Source organism: Hemibagrus wyckioides, linkage group LG17, assembly GCF_019097595.1.
Source record: "Hemibagrus wyckioides isolate EC202008001 linkage group LG17, SWU_Hwy_1.0, whole genome shotgun sequence".
In the NCBI taxonomy this organism is placed as follows: Eukaryota; Metazoa; Chordata; class Actinopteri; order Siluriformes; family Bagridae; genus Hemibagrus; species Hemibagrus wyckioides.
Window position 1 is genome coordinate 10,404,100 of NC_080726.1, and position 24,553 is coordinate 10,428,652.

General features: G+C 37.6%; 1 protein-coding gene across 1 annotated transcript; it reads right to left on the minus strand.

Moving 5' to 3' along the window:
* Positions 1-120: 120 nt before the first annotated feature.
* On the minus strand, positions 121-19,788 carry mipepa (mitochondrial intermediate peptidase a). The gene is made up of 19 exons (XM_058413510.1): positions 19,377-19,788; positions 17,722-17,895; positions 17,178-17,266; positions 16,996-17,082; positions 16,685-16,748; positions 15,695-15,877; positions 15,054-15,210; positions 14,833-14,881; positions 13,825-13,885; positions 13,664-13,716; positions 11,693-11,846; positions 11,477-11,554; positions 10,968-11,172; positions 10,560-10,669; positions 10,388-10,462; positions 10,171-10,287; positions 6,266-6,387; positions 5,787-5,860; positions 121-1,344 (listed from the first exon to the last, which is right to left on the minus strand). Exons 1-19 carry the CDS (start codon positions 19,524-19,526, stop codon positions 1,244-1,246), a joined length of 2,103 nt encoding a protein of 700 aa, XP_058269493.1. The 5' UTR covers positions 19,527-19,788; the 3' UTR covers positions 121-1,243.
* Between the last annotated feature and the right edge of the window lie 4,765 nt (positions 19,789-24,553).

Below are 24,553 nucleotides of genomic sequence, written 5' to 3' on the forward strand. Positions count from 1 at the left end.
AGATGTGGTGCAGCTCATTCTGAAGTGATCAAGTCTATAATGCACATCTGCCTTTATTTTAATATATACAGTGTGTGCGGTAGCAGTCTGGGAAACCTGTCAGATATTGCTATGGATGAATTCTATTTTTTTTTTTTTATACCAAAACTACAGTTTGTTTATTCTTTTTAACACTGCTTAATAAACACTGTGGTAAAATGACTCCTGTGGCACAATTGGAATTAAGTCTTTAAATTTACACTTGAAAATATCTCACTTTTCTTTTTTGGAGCTAACTAGATTTTAAAATGCTATTTCTTTATTTGTGCTTGAGACAGTTGCTAATATTTCAGTGCAGAAAATTATACAGCAAAACATTTTTTGGATACCAGACCATCAGACCCATATGTGGGTCTTAACCAAACTGACAGATCAAAGGTGGACGCACAAAATTGTATAGAATGCCTATGTCTGCTGTAGAATTAATTCACTGGAACTGAGGTGCCCAAACGTGTTCCAGCATGATAATGGCCTTGTGCTCAAAGCGAGCTCCACAAAGACATGGTGTACCAAGATTGACGTGGAAGAAACTTTAGTGTCCAGCCCAAAGCAGTGACCTCAACCCCACTGGTATCAACTGTAACCCTGACTGCACCCTCAATAATGCTCTTGTGGCTGAATGAACACAAATCCCTACAACCATGCTTCAAAATGGAAATGGAAAGTGTGGAGCAGGGAACTATATCTGCAGTGTTATGTTCACAAAGCACAGATGAGTGTGATGGTCAGGGGTCACACAGTTTTATCCATATAGTATACGTTGGAAAAAAACTCATGAAAGCTCTGTTTCAGATATTCTTGCACTGGTACTAAAAAGCTCTAAAAAAAAGCCATTTGTTAGACAGTAGCATGTTAGCGCTATGCTTTGTGTTTTTATTGCTGCCTCAGCCAACACTAAGATCTGTATTGCTAAATGTGAAAAGGTAAATGAAATGTCTGCTTGTCAGTGTAAAACTCTTTGGATTGAACTTGCAAAATTAAATTGTGGCCTTAGTGGCCTTTATAAAATCAACACCTACAGAGAAGAACCAGATTCAGAGATCTCAGTGTGGAAGGTGTAACCTCAATCACTTCAGAATGGACTGTAGCCTCGCTGTATTACAGAGTAAAGCTATGACCCTAGCGTTTCACTCCTTCCCTAGACAGCCTGAGGTGAGGAATAGGACCTTCCCTTTACTAAGAGGAGGCTTTGAGAGGTAGTGATTTATCCCTCTGAGTCCATGAAGAATGTCTCAAAATCTGGGTCCAGGTCAGACACGAGGGCATCAACAAAATCCTCGGTGGACGGTCTTTTCTGCAACATGCCTGCATGAGAAAAGTAAAAAAAAGAATACTTAGAACAAATCATATCAGAAGAAAAAATCAGATTGTACATTACTTTATGAATACATCATAAGAACATCAAGGGCACAGCAGTGTAGGTTAAATGGATAACAATACATGGAAAGGAAACAATTCACAATGTACAATATGCATTCAACTATTGATTTGAGTACAGAATTTCCTCTTTCTCACACACACACACCTGCCAAGCAGCTCCCTCACAGCACTACTATGACTGTATGTGTGTTTCAGCAGTCAGCCTTCTGCCTCCTGAACTGTGTGTGCACTCATTTTACAATTCCATGGCTCTCACGCTTTGAAGTCTGCTCATTTCCCCTTGAAGGGTTGCCAATGTAAATAGGCCCTCCTCCCCACCCCCTCTTTCCTGCATGGGTCACCTCCAACACACACAGAGATCTGAACGTACATGCACACACTGTTAAAGACACCAAAGACAAAATATCAAGAACCACTATCTTATAAAGAACCAAAAGTTGGTTCTCCTTCAGACACAGTTCTTGTTGAACTTAAATCCAAATCCAAGAACAACTTTAAGCTCTAGTTCAAAGTTATCTTGTGAAGCTCCTTACCTAGAGAACCATATACACATACAGTAAAGAAATTCATAGCAATGATTCTAAACAATAGACTCCTGAGTGGGTTTTAATAAGATTAATATGCAGAGGGCACTAGATGGACTGGTGTATCAGTTCAATAGACTCAACTTCAGTCACACCTTACCCTGGGGCAGATGACTGACACACACGTATGCATGCGCACGCGCACACACACACACAAAACTATAATTCCCAGTGCACTAGCTAACATCAATTAACATTAGCCCTGGAAACTGTACTGATACACTAACCAGTTAGGAAGTTTTCCTAATCGTAATAGGAATAAATAACCTTCACCTCATAAATGTGTCTGGGGTAAGAATGACCAGCTGAAATATTAATGTTGAACTCTCACGCTTTAATTGGAGGGTGAATCTGGATAAACTGCCCTCTATTTAGATGCTTGCTGTCTCTTACATCACCATCACTTTCTATAATAAGTGCAATTTCCTGACTTTGCTACAGATGGGACTAGCAAACAAGATTGAAGAATTTCTTTTCTCATGGTAGACAAAAGTCATCAAATTAAGGATTACAAAAAACTATCATATGCTGAATATTTTTTTTAACGTTTTTCTTTTGGTATTGTACAATAACTTCTTTAAGTGCTAGGAGAGCAATGATAATTTACAGCAATAGGAAGTCAAAAGCCAACCACACCCATCAGAATATTTTTATAATGATTTTATTTTAGAATTGTACTGTTACAAATTCACTTCATTTCAGGAGGATCCTAGTTTTTTTTTTTTTTTTTTTTTTACACAAAATTGGCTGGATTCAACTTCCAACGCAATTTACCAAGCACATTTCCTACATTTCGCTGAATATTTATTTATTTACTGGCAGAGCAGGAAGATGGTTATCTCCGTGATTGGTCCAAGGCTCGACAGCTTGGTTTAATGATGACTCTTGGGGAGTAAACTCACAATAAAAAAAAACACACAAAAACCCGACATCAAAGTGTGAGCGAGACATTTCTACTCAATTAAGCTCCATGTAATAGCACGGTATCACTCCTGCAGGATCTGCCACACCTTGAGGTTTTCGACGTCTACACTGTGCTGAGGCTTAGCTGGGCATAATCAGGCATGGTATAACATGACTAGGGTTGTCCTGCTTTGACTTTGTGAAGTGAATAAAAGCAAGGTTTCAGTAAAAGCACACTTTGTGATCTAACCACTACAAAGTGGCGACCTGGTCATTCAATACGCTATAAAGCTGAAAGACACGGCTGAAGGAGGTGTTACCTGATCAAATCCTTAGACTGAACATGAGAAGCAACTAACAATAGTGAGTAACGTGAAACATGTTTGGTAACTGTCTGAATGTTGTTTACTCTATTGTTTACTCTAGTCTAGTATGACCGGGGAACAAAATGTCTTTGCACTACAGAGTGTTTAAAAATTTGTTCATAATTTTGTAAAATATTCATTAAAAAAATGTTCTTATTATATTTTTACTTGCCCAGGAATGGAGCTAAATCAAATTCTTCATCATGCTATCTGTTCTTAAAATCAACTTTGACTCATAAGAATGGGTCATGAGAATACTGAGAATAATGGGGAATTAATGCGTTTCTCATGTCCGCTGATTTTTCTCCTTTCTCCACCACAGTTAATTTTGCCCACATTTAAAACATGTCATGAGTTGTACTCCATAACATCATATTCCTCCTAAAGGCAAACTACTTCATCACAGCTTCTATAATTATGGTTCAGAGGTAAACCAGCTTCAAAGGAGTTGAAGGAATGGGTGTGCTATAATTCATAATTATGTTCAGGAGAATCGAGCTGGGTTTTGGAATAGACTTAGGAGTTGTAATTAACTTATTATAACTTGTGCTGCACGTTGCATATCCACTTTATAAGTGACAAATGCAAATTGTAATTGTCAAAGAGGAAAAGTGAAATATGGGTTATGATAAAACTCCACACAAGGAGAAGCTAGACACAGATACTGTTCTTGATTTAAAAAAAGAAGCCAGACTTCTAGCACACAGCTCTGCACATACAGCTCTCTGTGCTGCTGGCTAGGGAACACAGGGCTTCAGTCATCATGGCAGTCAGTTGATCGTTTTCTGCTCCCTGAGCTGCCATCTAATCTGTCCGGGACTTTTCAGCACCAGGAGCCTGAAAGCCGGTCAGGAGTTGGTGCATAGCCAGCGGCGAGTTTCTGTAGGGTTCTAGGATAACCGATTCCTCTCGAGCTGCTATGGAAGCCAGGCCCAATGAAGCAGGGTGAAACTGAAGCGGTCTCTCCACTCGGCTATACATGGACAGCAGTAATTCTGACACAGACGTATGGTGAGGCTGAGGAGGTTCAAAATTTTAGGACTGTATTTTACATCTATCTGTCTACCTACATACCTACCCATCTATCTACCTGTCTGTCTATGATGTGCAATGTTGGATGAGGATCAAATGTCTGAGTGAAAATATCATACAGCAAACACATGCTGTGAGCCAACAGCTCTCTGAGAAACCTCAGCATTTTCCACATTAAATCCCTGTTATGATCCATTATGGCGGCAAAGGGAATTAAGACTTGCTGCAACAAGTCCTGCTTAATCTATGACCACAAGTAGGAAAACAGTCATGACTCAAATCACAAACATAAAATTCAAAAATACAGTTACTGTTTTATGACCGATGTACTTCCTAAAAGGGAGCAACAACGAAGTCATACTACTTCAGAGGCTTTAGAACCAGTATAGCCTGTGGTGTGGTTTAAAAAAAAAAAAAAGGCTGCACTACACTGCTGTTTTCCTGACACTAAACCACCTGGTGAAATTTTATGAACTTTGACAATCAGCCAATGAATGTTAGAGCAAACAGTTTATTAAGGTGAACCTGACAACTTGATTTTCTTGAATGAGGCTACATGAATTTTAGAAAATCTATTCCACCAGTATTCCTTTTTCATTATAAGCACTGGTAAAATGGAAATGGGCAACTCTGATTTGTGCTTATTTAGCAACATTAAACTGGCCAACTACTTAAATCCAACAGCACGCTAAACTTGCCAGCTAGGGGCTAAGTATAAAATTATCTTTACCAATATACCTTCATGTTGGATAGCTACCAAATTATTTGCTATTTAACTGTAAATTACCAAATTATACTATGAAATTAAAAGCAGTGATAAAGGCTTGCTATCACTATTGTTTGTAATTAACCCAATAGCTGGGTTTGCTAGCAAATTAGCCAACCTTAGACCAGAAGTGTGAATTAAGACTAGGATCTTGAATACTACAAGTCCAGGATGTGTAACATGGCAATGTATTCAACATTTCATGGTCTATTTACTGCTTTTAGTAAACTGGGCTTTGCTTATATCACTCTTTTTTTTCGGTAACTTCTTATAAGAATTCCATGAGTTGCCTTGCATGAGTTTTTATTGTGCAACAACTGCAAGGATATGCACATAGGAATTGTTTTTAATGATAAACAACTGTTCTTTTAGGGAAACTTGATTTACAGGGACGTATCCACCATTAACAAGTCTAGTCCTTATTGTTGCTAATTTGTATTCCATATATCCATTGTATGTTGAAAATAATTTCTAAAAATTCAGCTTTCTCTGGCCTTGTCCCTGTGTCAATCAGTTCTAAAATCTAATCAGTTCATCTGCTGGTTCAATGAACATTCCATATAAATCCTACACACATTCAACCACTCATTTTTGAGACACAGCACTGGTGACAACCTTGGACACATGGACAGACAACCACAAATGTTATGCCTCCATCATTTAGGCAAAGGCATGAAGAAGAAGAAGAAGAAGACAAAAAAAAAAAAAACATCTCACCTTCCACCATCAGCATGGGCTCCTTCCCTCCCCCATGAGCCAGCATCTCTCGTCGGTAGCGCTCTCCAGTTTCCCTGACACAAAACCAACACAGACACATTCAGATAACAGAGCCAGCATGACCAGCATTGCCAGCAGGCCATAGCCTTGAGAATAGACTCTTCAGGATAGTTCAGTGATATACACAGTCTTAACAAAACCAGGTATTAACTGACAAGAAAGCAGAAAAAAACTAATAGACTTATTCACCAGGAATAGGGGTAAAGCCCAAACAAAGCCATGATGGTGTTTTCTGGAACTGATTAATGATGACATTTCTGCTATGGGGGTTGATTTTCATGCAAATTGTACAAACAGACTTCAAATAAACAACCTTATTTTTTGTCTTGGATGTGGTGACTTCCTTTAAAGACATTAAGTGGACCACAAGGCAAATGACTCTCTTTGTCTCTCGTATAAACAAATGCACATGGGCACACCTGTTCAAGGGGTCCTTATGGAAACACTGCCTCCACACCATGGAGGCTACGGCTCGAGACATCAGGTAAGAGTAGTACTTGGCCCCATAGCCAATGAGGTGACTGAATCTCAGCTGCCATGCCTGTATTTGCAAAACAAAGAGAACGGATTGAGAAATCATCATGACAAAAGTTCCTGTCAAATGCTCAGTTTTAATTATCATCCTTATTGCAGCTGGATTACAGATATGATCTGGGTATTGCTTTTCATAGCTTGGATATTGTTTATGTTTTGTTTTTATGACTTCAAGACATGTTGTCCTGGAGCATGTTTCTGTACTGTTCCAAATTGCCTGATTGCATTCAGGCTAGGCCAAGTAGCAATGTGAAAGTAAAGCCCCATTACCATTCAATGGTTTGAATGGCTCAAAGAAACATTGTGGTGTGTTGTTTTAAACAAGGCTAAGAGGGCTTGGGATTTAGGATTATTGAGAAGGGGAAACATTTGCACAAAACAGTGTAGTAATAAACAATATGTCCCAACATTAGATGGGGTTGAACTGTTTTGATTGGAAAAAGCTGCCATTTTAATCCAGCCTGTAAAAGATCCTGTTGTATTCAGACTAGAGCTAGAGGTTCTGTTACAGAAAGCTCTGCACTGCTCTTTATGAAATCATTACATTACCAATCTTCTCAAATAGAAATCTGGCTCAAATGGTGCTCATTTTTGTTCTTCTGCCTTTAACATATGTAGGTTTAATTGCAAAAACAGAAAAACTGCAAAACCATCAACCCTTTTGCAACATATTTTGTGTTCTGGGCAATGACCACTTTTGAGATACCCAAGTGTTTACACAAATTTCCCAGAACGTAGAAGGTTTTGGAAAGTCCGGAAAAGTATCTAATTTAAAGCATTCATTTCCAGATGCAGGAAAACTCATGGAAATTCAGAACATATTTAAACTGTTGTCTTTAAACATTTCCTTATTCTTTGCACTAAAGCATTACATTATACACTGTCCATTTTTATGTTGCAGTTCATTTTAAGCATTTAACTAATATTAGCAAGAAAAGTGAACAAATTCTGAGAAAAGAAAAATAGTAGTAGTAGACATTTTCTAAAGCAGGACTGACTTATTTATTGTGAAGTTAAAGTTTCAGGCCCTGTGATATCCCAGTTATATTTTTAAGAGCTTAGTAGTTCAAAGGCTTCGCTGAGAGACAGACACAAGCAGAAACATCCATTACACTGCAGAACAGGACATTTAATCCTATTTGAGAAAATGAGGGATACATGCTTAATGGCAGGCTATAAGATTACTAAACATGAGATCTGTGTGCTATGGGAAAGAGCACTATCGGCCTAAAAAATAAATGCTTATTAGACAGTAGTGATGCATACTGTAAACAAGACCATTTTATTCTTGATACAATTGAAAACTGATCTTGAGCAGACAAGCAGGAACACTAAAGTTCAGCCAAGATCCTCTAGGGTTAACATGCTAACAGGCTGTTTGAAAAGGATGGGCTTATTCAAACATTGAGTGGGAGAGAGTGCTGTAGTCACATGAAATGTACTCAAGCTGCAGAGTGTCAGCGTGACGACTCCCATCTGGCACATAATGACTTTCAGAAGTGTAAACAGCACTCAAGCAAGGGACCTTAACGTGTAAAAACTGAACTCTAATGATGACCAGGTTCAAACAGTTAAACTATAGTATGATGCTGAAGCACTCTTAGATCAGCTGGGTTTTGGACATTTACTATTTCTTTAGAAGATTAAACTACTATTGCAAAATGTGTGTGCTGTGTATCTTGAGTCTGCATATTGTTCAAACAAGGTGTAGATCCTGCTCAGAGTCAAAATGGATCCAGAGCCTATCCTGGTTCAGGAGCCAGAACCACATCACAGGACACCATGAACACACATTCACACTTAGGTGCTTTTCACACTTAGTCCATTTTCTGAGTCTAAATAGCATATCCAATATAGCATGTATTGTTTAATAAAAAGTTTGTAAAAAAAATCTGATATAATTACCAAATGAACTGAGTAGCACATTTTTGAGAACAATAATAAATTTCAGTATTAAAACCCTTTTCATTTTAGATTCAACAATTAAATAGAGGAAATATCCCATGATGCATTTCCCTACTTTTATAGCATATTGACACAGCTGTTTGAACACTCATCCTTTCCGAGAAAATATCTTTAAAGTCATACATTGCTTATGCTGTAATTTAAACAAACTGGTTTTGTAGTAATTTATAAAAGTAAGCAGCAATGAAGTGCATAATGAATGGAAGACGCATGCATGGATTTTATCCATCGTAGCTTTAAAGTAAGCGCTGACGATCTCTTTTATTGTTGGTAAAATATGCTTGTGAGAGAAAATGGGAACAAACTATTATGCGCATTCCCCAGTGAAGGAGTTTAAATAGATACAAAGAAAAGACTGGTGATTTAAGGGATGTTAAACACACTGGAGCTATTAAAGGGAAATATTTTGTGTGAGCGGGGTCTGATTCTCCATGGTTTCATATAATTACAGACTAGGAGACATGTTAAGTGCCAATCCAAACTCAAAAGCATACTCCATATTGCCTTGGCTCCCTATTGGCCATCTCTTTGTTTAACTCCTTGCTTCTAAGGATCTGCAAGAAACATTTCTAGCTCCCAAAACAAGCGTTTCAAATTCTTCCCTTAGGGAGTGTTCATTCATAGTGTAACAATCAAAGTCTACCAGTACTTCTTTTACAGACAAACTTAAAAAAAAAAGAACAAAAGTAAAAAGGGGAGAAAGAGGAGAAGGAGGAGAAACATTTTAATCCTATAAATGCTGGGGTATTAGACATAAAGCCACTGTGTGGCAGTCCAAATTCTCACCTATGATGTGCTTTTTGAACTGTTAAACTGAGCACATGTGCAAGACTCTAAGATGTTATTAAAGATTAGTCAGGGAAGGAATTCGAAACATTCATTAAGTTAAATAGCTGTAATGGATCATAAGATTTTAGACCACCTGTAGTGTGGATAATGTTAAATGTTCTGTCACTGCCTTGCTGCGTCATTAACTAGCCATATAGTCAACACACTTGTAGTCCTTCTGTTTCAACTGTCACAAAGGGCATGCAAATCACCAGGTTTTGTCAAATTAATGGAAAAAGACAACAATAAATTATCTTAGTATGGTGATGGGTCACCAAAAGCCCACCGAACAGCTTCATTGAGCCTTGACACAGATTCCATGTCTCTGGAACTGTATTAGAGGCAAAGGTTATTCTTTCAACTGGTGATTTGATGATGGTGGTAGAACGCACTTCTAAAATCTTCCATCAGTCATTCCAGAGGGTTGAGATTTGGTAAGCGTGAAGGTCACAGTATTCGATTAACATTATTTTCAGGAAATCAATTCATGAGCCCTGACAGCTTGTGAATGGGGTGGAGCCTTCCAGGAAGAGACCAACCACTCCTATTAGGTTAAAATTGTTCCATTATAGGATAAAGGTGATCAGTCAGAAAACCTTTGCCTTGACTTGCAGTAATTCTTCACTCCAAGTGGACTCAAACCATACCAGCAAAATAAAATCACATCTATTTATGTGACATATGCGAATATATATTTTTTAAAACTCAAAACACATAAAAATCTAAAATACTATATGTTATTAGTGTGCTTTTCTGATAATGGAATATAGATCATTATTCTTTTCATAATAACAATTACATAATTTTATACAATTGTGAGTATAATTTTATGAACAACCTTAGGCTCTTCTAAACATTATTCATTTTAGGTACCATTTTCATTGTTTTCTGTCTAATAAAGTTTGTAGCATCTGCTAAATAATTCAAAATCTGTTTACTGATGGATTACAACAGTCAGTCCACCTCATGAACTCTCATTTAGCTCTTGAGTACTTACTGTGTTGGGAACATAAGGTAGGCCATAATATTTCTGTTGTAAGTCGATCAGGATATCGGTTGTTGACCGTTTTTGGGGTTTCCCATGATAAACCTGGTCCAAGGCTGCATAGAAAACCTGTAACATGGATTTAATGCAACAGTGTTTTAAATGGTATAATTCTTAGATGCACCATGTATAATGGTGTCATGTTTTTCACACGATGTTTCAGAAGTACCTGTAGTTGTGTGTCGGCAGCACCACAGACTTTCTTGGATTCACAAAGTCGTGACACCATGCTCTCGGGTAAAGGCTAGGAGGATATATCCCAGGAAAAAAAAAATCAGTTATGCATAAATATAAACATCTGTTAGGATAAATGTGGCATGTGCAGTAAGTAGACTCAATACCTGTCCTGTCTGATAGTGGCGAGCAAACTGGTTGATCACACGGTAATCAGTGGCAAAGTACTCCATTAGTATAGAGGGCACCTCAGCGAAATCAGTGGTACACCTCGTTCCTGTGAAGTCAGAAAGAAACGAATTGTTGATTCAGAATTTCTGTTACAAATGTGATTACGCACTTTATAAGCAAAGCTTAAAGGCCACACATAGAAAATAAACAAAACAAAACAGAAATCACTGGGACCCAAACTTATTAGATGTTAAAACCTGTTTTTGTTCCAGTAGCTGCCTTTCCCTGCCCATAATTATTATTAGTGAATTATTAGTGAAGTATTTTTGTAGAGAGAACCAAAAATTAGTTAAATGAACCAAAGTTTAAATGTTTACAAGCATGGATTACTGTATGCATCTTACCAGTCACATGCTGGTAGTGTGTGCGGGCGAGCATCGAGTGCATAGCGTGACCCATTTCATGGAAGAGGTTCTCCATCATGGCTGGTGTGAGAAGAGTAGGTGTGCTCTTGGTAGGATGAGGGAGGTTCAGCATCAGCACCACCACTGGCAACTGGTACTGCCCATCGTCCATTCGCCGCCCTCCACGGATCGTGAAATGGCAGTCCTGGGAATCAGGTGATAAGGTCAGATTCTTTATGCTAATATTAGAACACAAGCTAGAAACATGAACATGGCATATGTTTAACCTGTAAAGTAATCATTTAGTTGTAACTCTAATAGGTTAAGAAGATTTTTAGTCTCAAGTGTGGGGCTTGACATTTGTACAACACACAATATTAATGTCAGTATATCTCTTATTGATATGTCATATATCTGTCAGTGAAGTGAACTTTATATGGCTCGGTTTGTTATAGCTTGGAAGCATATATGACACATGAGAAGTAGAGGGCATGTAAGTTATACTTCACCTGATGAGGTTTGTCTGGTCTATAGAAGAAGTCACAGTAAATGTATCCCAGCAATCCTTCAGATTCATGTACCACTGCCTGAGGGTACAATTTAAAACGACAGATCGCTGCTCAGCATAATAAGCAATAAGGAAAGTCACACTTTGCTGTCTTTTGTATGAAGCTTTTTCCCAGTCACATAATCTAGCCTGCAGGTGCGGTGTCTAAGCTGCTTACCAGTTTGCGTACATCCTCGTTCCACACTTCTCCTGCACTAGGCTGTTCAGCCAAAAGCGACACACCAAAGAGCTGTGTAAAAAGACTGTTCAGACCTTCCATACAGGCTCCGAGTGAGAAGTAAGGGCTGTATAGGCTTGGCTCAATGTTAAACCTGCAACAAAAAAACAAACCCTATTTAACAGGATGGAATAAAATACACATTCAATTGCCAAACCAGAAAAGTTGATACTCTGAAACGTCAAAAAAGACACAGCATTTACCCTAAAACAGTTTTTATCAGTAACAGAACAAACAGAGAATATAAGAGCATAATATACTATTTAGTCAATTAGTAATTTATGGCACATGTACAGTCCATCTATAGTAAGCATAAAAGTAGGTCCTCAAGACACTGGACACCTTGCAATACACACTTGTGTAGAAATAAGTGCAGATTTGAGCATATGGAATAATGTCTGAAACGTGTGTTTGATTCATGAATCATTATATGACATCAAAACAAGTGGTGATTTAAAGTATTATTAATAAATCAGCTTCAGTGTGAAACTAGCACACTAGTCTTTTTTCCATACAGATATTTCATTACGTATATGCCATGCCCATATGTACTCTTATATACATATCAATTTACACGCTCTAATTAATGCAGGTGCTGTGCAGTGACCCAATACAGAAAAGCATTCAGCAGGCTATATAAAATCTTAAGATGAGAAGAAGAAAGTGTAAATAAAGACGGGCGAAAAATAAAATGAAAAATTAAGTGAATCCATGTTAGAGACGCTTTTCTTTAAAATGCAGCAAAAAGATATTATTTGTATTTTTATTATTTTTACTATTATTATTAAAGCTGTTTAAGATTGGAATTAGATTAAAAAAAAAACTGACCAGTTTTCTAACCTCACCTGCAGCTACTTATGTGAACTCTATTCAGATCCCAGATTAAGTCATAATTTAAAGGCCAAATTAACTTATTACTTCTAAAAATAGGTGAGCCAGAAAAGAGGCAACCAAAAAAACAATAAAATAGAAGCAGAGAGTCTAAGTGTTTGTCTTAGTTTTTTAAAAACTGTGTGCCTTTGACTTGGTGCCTCATGTGTAAAAATGCACCAAATTACTCAAATGAAGTATCACTGAACACGGGTCAGTTAAAATATCTGGGTTTGTTAACTGTCAGTTCAAATACACCCTCAGTGCAGGTGATTAGGATTACTGAAAGGTGAATTTAATTTTGCTACATAAAGGAATAGACTATTTTCTTTCCATATTAGAAGCTATTTGGAAAGTTATACCAAATAAAAGTTTGTAGATGAAACTTTTAGTTCTAGTTCAGTTGATACGGACCGCTTCCTTCACTGTATTATGTACACCTTGTATTAATGTATAGTTTTAGATATCCAAGTAGAATAACTATAGTGTGAAATGAATTCACTAGAGTCCAAAATATTACACTGGCCCTAAATTAAGAACAGGTCTTAAATGTTTCGGAAATATTTCAGTCTCATGTAGTGGAAAAAAAAGAAAAGAATGAAAGAGTCTTAACGACTAAAGAACACTTCCTTTCCTCCCTCATTCAGACAAAACTGCTGCCAAAAGCCCCATGTTGGAAACAGCTCAGAGGTCCTAAAAGCAAGAATGCTTGCAATAAAAGCCTGTTAACATGTCTGCCAGTGTAGCAGAGGCTCTAGTGAAGGACTGAAGAGTGCAGCTACAGCTGAGTTCATTAATAAACTGGAGACGAGCATGGCTATGCAGCCCTAAATCTTAGAGCCAAATTTCAAACAAAGGGCTTCAGCCACTGCCAACTCTGTTTAAAGAGGATGGATTTTAAGGGCTGAACTCACATATAGATTAATAGCTTTTAGGTTTAGTATTTATTTTTGAACAATCAGCACATTGTACCACAGTAAAAAAAAGATATATTCTTTATTGTACTATTTTAAAAAGACTACAGTATTAACCCAAACTCACCTCTCAGCCCGTACAACACCACTAAGATAGGGGTGATCCCATGGCATAAGGTCCTACAGTGCAGAGACACGATGCAGTGAATGTCGTGCAAATATAATGTGATACAGCTACCCAAAATCATCAAATATATAATCAAATAAAGTGCAAGTGTTGATGCTTACTGGATTTCTGGGGTTGAATCTGGACTTCATGTCTCTCATCATTTGAAAGTCTTTGTCAGTCCTATTAAATAAACATACACCAGAATGTATCGGTCACACTCAATTGTGAAAATATGCAGTGCTGATTTAACATTTAGTGCATACTGTCACCTTGTGGAGAAAACTGGCACTGAAGAGATAGTTAGATAGAGATAGAGATAGAGCAGACTCACAAGAAATGCGTTTTAAATGCACACTGATCAATTTGTGGACTATTTCCACAGTTCACGATGGAGGAAAATACAGAAAGACGTGTTTGTGTGCTGAGATTTTATAGGAACTGTTGTTACCATTCCCACAGGTCATGTTTATGTTTGCACCTTTTGGCAATATTTTTAATGAATGAGCTTTTTTAAGATATAAAAGATTTCTGGGAATACTTTCACTACTGTATATTAAAATGAGATCAGGTACATTTCCTGGGAAATTATCAAGAAGCCCTGTGTGTGAGCAGAAGCCTTATTTAGTACAATGATGTTTAGATGAATATTTATCCCATGACATGCCGAGAATTTTTCAGGCAGTGGAATTAAAACATTAGCACAGCTAAGGGAAAATGGGAGGAAAAACTTCAGGCATATTTCTGAATGAGCACAATCACCTGCACAATTTCCCAAAGAGATTTGCAGAGGTGAAAGCAGATAACAAAAACTCAAACATCACACCCTGGGAACCAGACTTTCATTGCAATTGTGAAGGTGAGCAACCCAATAAAGCAATAAAACATAGTTTAACAAGTTAGAATGACGAAGCTGAAACATTATTTGCTAATTAACTCCCAGGCTGTGTGTGAAAACACTGCCTTGGTTTTACATTAACTAAGCCCAAGGTATAATCAGTTCAGCATAAAACAACTGCTTTGGGTTGCATTTTATTAATAAAATAAAATCAACTGAAGTTGAATGACATTAGAAATGTATGCCTTATGCAGTATTATGTTAACCATCTATTTTAGGTGGAAAACTCTACCTGTCTTTGAGTTTGTCTGTCAAAAGCTGCAGGAAGTTCATCACAGTATCTATGGGGAGGGAATAAAAGACTTTAAAATGCAGAAAAAAGTAGTCTTTCAAAGCACAATAAACTGAGCTTGTTCGGAGTAATGTTCGTTTAGAGTATATAAATAATTAACACAATGAAACATTCATTCACAAGTAGGAAAAGCACATTCTCTTTAGAAAGAATTTAACTACCTGGGCTTTTAGCCATGGCCCCTTTTAAAGCCCTGTGTGCATAGGATTCATAGCCGACCAGCTTAGCCAATTTATATCTACAAGACAGCAGTTCCTCAAGGGTGTGCATCATTTCTTCATTTGGGTACAAGAAAATCCTGTAGGCAACTTCCCGAACCTGAAATCACAAACACACAAGATATAGTCGTGTATAACTGCAAGATATTATATGCCAGATGTTTTTGTTTCAAACCCAGACCTACCTAGAAATCTATACTGGTGTTACAATAGAACTGATAAAAATATATATAAACAGTACAGATTATAGAGCATATTGCTCTGCCTTCAGATTATAAGAGACATCTGTGAGTTGTAGAAATGATGTGCAATGGACATATTATTTCACAAGTATTAAAAGCAATATTTAAATAAAATCTTTATAACATCCATTTTGGGGAAAATGTTAATGAGGGTCAGCCACTTCAATCATTCTTAAATCACCCCACATGGTGGTATATTTTAAATTCAGTTTCATTCTTGCCTGAACTACTAAAACCTAACCTTGTAAAATGTGTCCCCATTTATTTAATTTTTCCATATGACTTATAAATAGGATCTATGATACTATGATAACCACAGACCCACTGATTGTAAAACTGTACCAGATCATCAGGTGCATCAGCGTGCAGTCCCCCAATCTGGACGTATTTCCCTTCATTGGTAAACTGCTGGATGATGTGTTTAGGGAGAGCTCTCATGTCTATTCGGTTTGGCATGTGGCAGCCCATAAGAAACTGATTATTGAGATCCAACAGCTGAACATTTAACTTGACTGCTTCTTTCCTCTGTCAAACAGAAGAGAAGGAGGAGGGAAATAAAACAAAATGAAAAGAAAAGAGGCTACTAACATATTTAGTGCATGAGAGAAAAGAATAAAACACAAGAGGTCATGCTGTCATAAAACAGTAATCGGTGACTAGAGGTGCAATGAGCCCAGTACAAAGCAGTGTTACAGTTACCACCCCATTTTGTTCATAGCTACACTATATTGTCAAAAGTTTTGGGACACCCCTCCAAATCATTGAATTCAGGTGGTGGTGTTTTTTTTTTTTTTTTTTTTTTTTTTCTTTCTTTCAGGGGTTGGGCTTGGCCATCTCCACCCTAATTCATCCCAAAGGTGTTCTATCGGGTTGAGGTCAGGACTCTGTGCAGGCCAGTCATTTTCCTACACAACAAACTCACTTATCCATGTCTTTATGGACCTTGCTTTGTGCACTGGTGTGCAGTCATGTTGGAACAGGAAGGGGTCATCCCCAAACTGGTCCCACAAAGTTGGGAGCATGAAATTGTCTAAAATGTCTTGGTATGCTGAAGCATTAACAGTTCCTTTCACTAGAAATAAGGGGCTGAGCCCAAGCGCTGAAAATCAACACCTGAATTCAATGATTTGGAAGGGTGTCCCAAAACATTTCCCAATATAGTGTACATTTAATGTTATAGAATGTCCATGAAACCAGTTCCTGTTATCAGATCTTAATAATGGTGAGGCATAAAGTGCTAGAAAATGAATCCTAGATGTAGATGATTATTCATTCAATAGCAAATTAAACAAATTTCCTGATTCAGATGAAACCATGTTAAACGAACCTGACCTGTTTTTCATCCAGGTGAATTCCACTTATATCAAAGTCAAACATGAACAGCTCAGCTACTCTCCTATATAGAACAAACAGTGTTAAAATTCTGTTTCTCAACCCATGCATAAACAAAATACCTGATACAACTGTGTGAACTGTTTCGATTTTAAAATATTACGTTAAAATATGTCATCGCCCTTTTCTAAAATTCTAATAAACAAGGCTGATAACCCACAACAGTATTTAAACAAGAACACGTTTTTTACACTGACAATATTTCCAGAGTTTGATGAAAAGTTTCATAAACACTTTGTGAAAAGCCGCACCTTGTTTCTGGATCCAGTTTAGCCATCACCTCTTCATTGTCCAGCAGGTTCTTTAAACTCTTACACAACTCAACATTTGTGTTAAGCCTGTGGGGAAAAAAAAAGACCAGTGGAAAATTCACAACAAATAACCATGCCCTAGATTTCTCTGAATAAGTGAAGTGTGTTGAAAGTAGACATACTTCTCCACTGTGGTACCGATCTTTATGCAGGTTTTCTCTGCTGCATCTCGGTACTGTGGATCAGGATGGGCCACTTTGATAAAGTCTGCCTATTAAAAAAAAAAAAAAGAAAAGAAAGAAATTAGTAATTCGTATAGTTTTACATATTTGTGATACAAATTGGTCACACTTTATCATGAATTTCTTGTTCTGTCTGTAAATTATTAATGCAGAGCTTAGTAGCTTAGTGGATAAGGTGCAGAAGGTTGTGAGTTTGAATCCCAGGTCCACCAAACTGCCACTGCTGGGCCCCTGAGCAAGGCCCTTAACCCTCAATTGCTCAGTATCAAATTAGATAAAATGTAAACCGCTCTGGATAAAAGTGTCTGCTAAATGCCAGAAATGTAAATGTAAACTCAAGTCCTGTATAAATACAAGTACTGATAATAATCGTATTCTATTTTGTATGCTTTCATTTAACGTAGATTTCTAATGTGTATGATCTCAGAGATTTCTGTATAAACAAACACATGAATGGATGAGTGAACATATGAGCCAGTGTTACCAGATCAGCGACTCTGCACAAACTGTCTGAGAGTTTATCGAACGTCTCCACGGTCACACGGCCTGGCGGTGTGCTGCAGGCTTTCTCCACCAGGCGCTCGGTCTCATGCAGAGCTTTCTCCTGGATCACCTCAAATCCCTCTGTGCAGCTCAGCTCAGGAACACCAAACAGACCCTACACCAGCATGAAACATCCATGCAGAATTAAGAGTGGACTTAAAGTTACAGGCTCACATACAATCTGTAGAGAAGAATTATTGTAACAATATTCAATGGTTTAAAACAAACACTTCATCTGCATTACTTTTACTATACACACACATTTACACGGCATTACATTATCTTTCTGGTCACGTTTCCAAACACGACTAGTTGGAATTAAAGTGAATAAATATATTTCAATTTAAATTTTATTTAAATATTGTTTTTAACAACAGACATTGTCATGAAGCAGATTTACAGAATATATTAATTCAGGACACTTTTTTTTTATATTTAAATCTATCAGTTTATTCCTAATGAGCAAGTCAGAGGCACCAATGGCAAGGATATTAGGAAGAAATCTTGAGGAAACCAGGCTTAAAAGGAAAAATAGTGTGATTATAAATTATCGTCTTCCATATCTGTGTACTATATGATCAAAAAATGCTATAGTTTAATCAGGAAATTCATTCTAATTTTAATATGAAGCCTATTTTGTTGAACTTATCAACTGTTGTGACAGTTGCAGGCCGAAAGCTATCATGGCTATTGTAGATTTAAGCCCCTGTAGCGAAACTGTTCATATCAATTGCAGTGCAAAGGCATCTTCATGGTTTCTAAGAGGTGAAATCCACACTAATCTGAGTGAGTGAGTGAGTGAGAGAGTGAATGAGTCAATTAATGAGTGAGTGAGAGAGAGAGATTGAGTGAGTGAATAAATGAGTGCGTGAGAGTGAATGAGAGAGAGATTGAGTGAATAAATGAGTGAGTGAATTAATGAGTGAATGAGTGCGTGAGAGTGAATGAGAGAGAGATTGAGTGAATAAATGAGTGAGTGAATTAATGAGTGAATGAGTGCGTGAGAGTGAATGAGAGAGAGATTGAGTGAATAAATGAGTGAGTGAATTAATGAGTGAATGAGTGAGTGAGAGTGAATGAGAGAGAGATTGAGTGAATAAATGAGTGAGTGAATTAATGAGTGAATGAGTGCGTGAGAGTGAATGAGAGAGAGATTGAGTGAATAAATGAGTGAGTGAATTAATGAGTGAATGAGTGAGTGAGAGTGAATGAGAGAGAGACTGAGTGAATAAATGAGTGAATGAGTAAGTGAATAAATTAGTGAATGAGTGAATTAATGAGTGAATGAGTGAGTGAATTAGTGAGTGGGTGATTGAGTGAGTGAGCGAGCAAGTGAATGAGTGAGTGTCTGTGTGAGTGAGTGAATGAATGAATACTCACCTTGTTCTGTTACATACAACTGTGTGTTTATAAATAAAATTCCTACAAAAGCCCAATTTCACTAAGAGATAGAGGACAGAGGGAGCTGACAAACTGGTCAAGAGTGATTTATCATACAACATGCAAAGTGATCTCCACTGAAGAGAGACCTGGTGTAAGAGTCAGTGAATGTACTTGAACGCTGTGTAGCTGGTGAATGCAGCTCGTTTTTATTACCACATTTTGTTGAAACAGGTCCAGTCTCCTGGCAGCTTTGGCGTTGAAAGCAGCTCCAACAGGTGACCAGGTGGTGACATTTCTCCTCCATAGCTTTAGAGCAACTCTGTGCTTTAACACACTCAAATACAGCGCTTTAGAAGCGGACATGGCTATACACTTATATTATAAAATACACTAACATGCATGGGAGGCTAGCCTGATAGCTAGTGGGATAGAAACATGTATAACTTTCACGTTATACAACCTTTCCTTAATTTAATCGCTTTGCAAGCGGCTGAATATCAACATTCAACACTCATTTAATCTAACATCGCTTACTTCTGTCGTTAATAACCTCATTACTAACTTAAAGGTTATTCATGTGGATTCCAACCAGCCCATAAGACCTCCAGGCTACCTCCCAAAACGCTTGTCGTCAGACATTAAGTGCACTTCATAGGGAACATAAGTCTCTATTTTAAACGCCATGTAAAGCGCACTACTATAGGCAGGACCGAGAGGTTTAGGAGTCCACCCGAGATCACGTGGGGAAATGGATTTCTTCTTCGTGTATTTTACAGCGTGAACATATTTTGACAATGTAAGCGCATAGCGACGCCTTGTGGCAACAGCAGCTTCTTGTTGGTATGTTGGTGTATATAACAGAACAGCGCCGACTATCGCGCTATGTAGATATTTTTTCTGAAAGTTTTACTTAAGCTCAAACATTATAATACACTGTACTGCCAAACGTTATGGGACGTCTGCCTTTACATGCACATGAATTTAATATGGAGTTGTGCAGCTATAATAGCTTCAGCTCTTCTGGGAAGGCTTTCCACAAGGGTTAGGAGTGTGTTTATGGGAATTTTTGACAATTTCTCTAAAAGCGCATTTTGTGAGGTCAGGCACTGATGTTGGACGAGAAGGCCTGGCTCGCGGTCTTTGCTCTAATTCATCCCAAAGGTGTTCTATCAGGTTAAGGTCAGGACTCCATCCATGTCTTTATGGACCTTGCTTTGTGCACTGGTGTACAGTCGTCAAAGTCAAAGAAGCTTTATTGTCACTTCAACCATATATAGCAGATGCAGTACACAGTGAAGTGAAACAACGTTCCTCCTATACCAGAGGTGCTACACATAACACCGACAAAGTACAGTGACGCAGACAAACATAGAGCTATGACATAGAGATAAAAAAATTAAACTATAATTTAAAAATTAAAATTAAACCAAAAAATTAAACTATACTTAAGGTGCAGTCTTTAAGAACTAGACATACAACAGAAGTGCACAGGAAGACAAGACAAGACAAGACAGTGCAGACAAACGACATATAGGCCGACTTTATGCAATGAACAAGACAATGTTAGTCAATGAAAGAACAGTGTATACAGTGATTGCAGATATTAAAGTGACACATGTAAACAGGATTAATATAAAAAAAAGTAAAGTGACATGTGCGTGCAAACAAGACTGTTTAGTGTGTGTGTGTGTGTGTGTGTGTGTCTGACTATGTCCAGCACAGTTCAGTTCTCTTTTTGTGCGTGTGTGTTATGTATGTGTGTGTGTGTCCGTGTCCAGCACAGTTCAGTTCTCCTTTGAGATCAGATCTTGGTTGTACGTGTGTGTGTGTGTGTGTGCGTGTGTCCAGCTCAGCTCAGTTCTCTGTTGAGATACCTGATTGCCTGAGGGAAGAAACTGTTTAACAGTCTGGTTGTGCGGGACCAAATGCTTCGTGTGGGATCATCCACAATGCACACGACTCTGAAGAGAGACTCTGATGATCTTCTCAGCTGTCCTCACTATCTGCTGAAGGGTCTTGCGGTCCGAGACGGTGCAATTCCCAAACCAGGCAGTGATGCAGCTGCTCAGGATGCTCTCAATGGTCCCTCTGTAGAAGGTGGTCAGGATGTGAGGTGGAAGATGAGCCTTCCTCATCCTTCGCAGGAAGTAGAGACACTGCTGGGCTTATCTGGTGATGGAGCTGGTGTTGAGTGACCAGGTGAGGTCCTCCGCCAGGTGAACACCTAGGAATTTGGTGCTCTTGACAATCTCCACGATGGACCCATCGATGTTCAGTGGAGAATGGTCATTCTTTGCTCTCCTGAAGTCAACAACCATCTCTTTAGTCTTGTCAACATTCAGAGGCTGCTATTTGTTGCACCTCCTCTCTATGCTCTGACTCGTCGTTCTTGCTGATGAGACCCACCATGGTCGTGTCATCGGCGAACTTGATGATATAATTAGAGCTGTGCATTGCTGCACAGTCATGAGTCAGCAGAGTGAAAAGCAGTGGACTGAGCACACAGCCCTGAGGAGCTCCAGTGTTTAGTGTGGTGGTGCTGGAGATGCTACATCGTGTTGAAACAGGAAGGGGGTCATCCCCAAACTGTTCCCACAAACTTAGGAGCATGAAATTGTCCAAAATGTCTTGGTATGTTGAAGCATTAAGAGTTCCTTTCACTGGAACTAAGGGGCCGAGCCCAACCCCTGAAAAACAACACCTGAATTCAATGATTTGGAGGGAGTGTCCCAAAACGTTTGGCAAAACAGTTACAAGTTATGGCATTAAGGCAATTTTAACCATATTAACTACAAGAAGCATTAAAGTAATATGAAAATAAATAACCATGCTTGAAGAGTAGTATAGGAAAATAAGTAGTTTATTAAGAAAACTAAAACAGATATGAGTTATTATCAAACAATAAGGACTCAGCACTTTGCACAGAGAGAACACCCAGGGATATCACATCTAATACCACATCTGTTTTTGCAAAAAGCTAGAATCCAGTCTGATTGAAGATGTGGACTAGACAAACAGATGTGTAAGTAAGAAGAGCACTAACCACTGCAGGAGGTGCGAAGAGCACCACAGCACCAGAGGACAACAGCACCATGCAAAAATAAGCAATATACTGGCACAGCAAAGTAGAGCATGAGCTAAAGCTAAAGAGTAGAAAGTTAGAGTAGATAAAAATAAAACTTCAAGAATAATCTGTTGCAAAGCAGGCTCAGAGCTGAATGTGCAAAGACTGAGGAAGTAAGGTGCTTATACATGCACGTCATTTTTTAAAAAAAGGCCGAAAATATTGGGAAATCAGAGGAGTAGAAATTTCCATGAAAGGTCATGAAGGTTGGAGGAGGTCAAGTCAAAGTCAAAGTCAAAGAAACTTTATTGTCACTTCAACCATATATAGCTGATGCAGTACACAGTGAAGTGAAACAACGTTCCTCCTAGACCAGAGGTGCTACACATAAATATATATTATTATATTATTATATTATATATATATATATTAGGGCTCTCAATCGATTCAAATATTTAATCGCGATTAATCGCATGATTGTCATGAGTTAACTCACGATTAATCGCAACTTAATCGCACATTTGTATCCATTCTAAATGTACCTTAATACTCTAATCAACATGGGCATGGACAAATATTGAAATGTATGTTGTTTATTATTAGTGAAACCATATTCAATATAGAGCATGAAGACTAGACATGTTTCAGAGGTCATAGATATTTTTCTTGTTCATGTCTATTAAACCTATGAAAAAAAGAACATAGAAAACAATTACTTCTTTCTTTGCACTGCGCTATTTACTTACACAAGCCTGTTAACATTTTCAGATCACTTCTTTTAAACATGCAAAGTGTACATTTATTACTGAAACCACCTTAAATATAGCGCATAAAGAACATAGACATGTTTTTCAAATAACTTGTTCATGACAATTAAACACATGAAGAAAAGAACATAACACAGGTTCATATTACGTCTCCGCTGAACAGAATCTAGTGTTGTCTGCCTTTGGCGAGGGGCAGGAGAGGGGCAGGAGAGCTCTCTGCATCAGCTGTATGCTTCGCCATCAAGTGATATTTTAAACTCGACGTGCTGCGGTGATAATTCACATCCACAATAAATACAGACTTTTGTCTTGTCGACAGAACCATCAGACATCGTTTTCTATATAAAGAAGACGTTTTTCTTTCTCAATTTCGGCTTGCTACTGCATCTCCCATTTCCCAAACTACAGGCAAGGCCGAGGGTCAAACAGAAAATGCGTGCTGCGTTAATCGTGCGTTAATAAAATTAGTGCAATTAGAATGAATTTGCGTTAACGCATTAATAACGCGTTAATTTTGACAGCCCTAATATATATATATTATTTAGTAATAAATAAATACTCCTATAAAAAGATAAATACTCCTATCATAAATATACACTACTGGAAGCAGCACAACCAAGAGAAAAGCAATGAAATGTAGAGAATAGACTATTGGGAATAATTTAATACACATTCATGGAAAAATATATTAAATATATTAAAATGCAAGTCAGTGATTCAGATCACTGATGTTTAGGCCAGCAGAGAAGACCTTGCTGGCCCTGACAGTCCGCCACTGCTTTTGGGTAACTGAAGATATCTTCTGTAGACTTGTCTGACTTCAATAAAACCAAGTTTTGCTCCTTCTCATCCAAGCCTGAAGAATCTTCACTGTTTATCAGGTTGTTTAGTTTCACAAAGTAAATAGTAAGTAATAGGTAACTGGAGAAAACCCTGATGATGTGTCCACTCTGAGGAGGGACTCTGAGATCCTTTTTAATCATAAACTTTATTTAGAATTTTGTCATTCTTATAGTGGTGCCTAAATAATCCCAGTTACATTGTATAGGCTACAAATTCTATTATATCTTTAAACAAGTTTTACCTTGTTTAATCTTTTCCGTTACAATTTTATTAGTAATTGACAATCTAGATCTCCTCTAAACACAGACTAAATGCAACCATTAATATACTAAAACAACAACATAAGCGCTATTTTGGGCTCAAAACAAAGAAGGACAAGATATGGTTTCATTTAAACGGGTATTTTTTTACAACATAAACAGTTAATTGGTGTACATATTTTCTTCAAAACACCATTTAATTTCTAAATTACCAAGTTTCCTTGTTTCTCAGATCCCACACTAAATAAAATAAACCTAAAAATAATTCAATAAAATATATATATTTTTTTTTTTACATTTGCATGTACTTATTGTTGGGTAATTATGTCAATGACTGATATAAAAATAAAATAATTCTGGAATAAATATACACACAAATAAACACACCTCAGTATATTCATTATATTTCAGTGATGGTTTTATTTGCTAACAGCATGAATAGATCTACAGGCTGAT

Bases quoted from the DNA above. Each gene is read 5' to 3' on its own strand.
- mipepa (XM_058413510.1), bottom strand. From the start codon at position 19,526: ATGTCCGCTTCTAAAGCGCTGTATTTGAGTGTGTTAAAGCACAGAGTT. The intron at 10,670-10,967 runs GTAAGATGCATA...CTGACTTCACAG, and splicing joins ACACTACCAGCATGTGACTG to GAACGAGGTGTACCACTGAT. The intron at 5,861-6,265 runs GTGTGCCCATGT...GTTTTGTGTCAG, and splicing joins CATAAGGACCCCTTGAACAG to GGAAACTGGAGAGCGCTACC.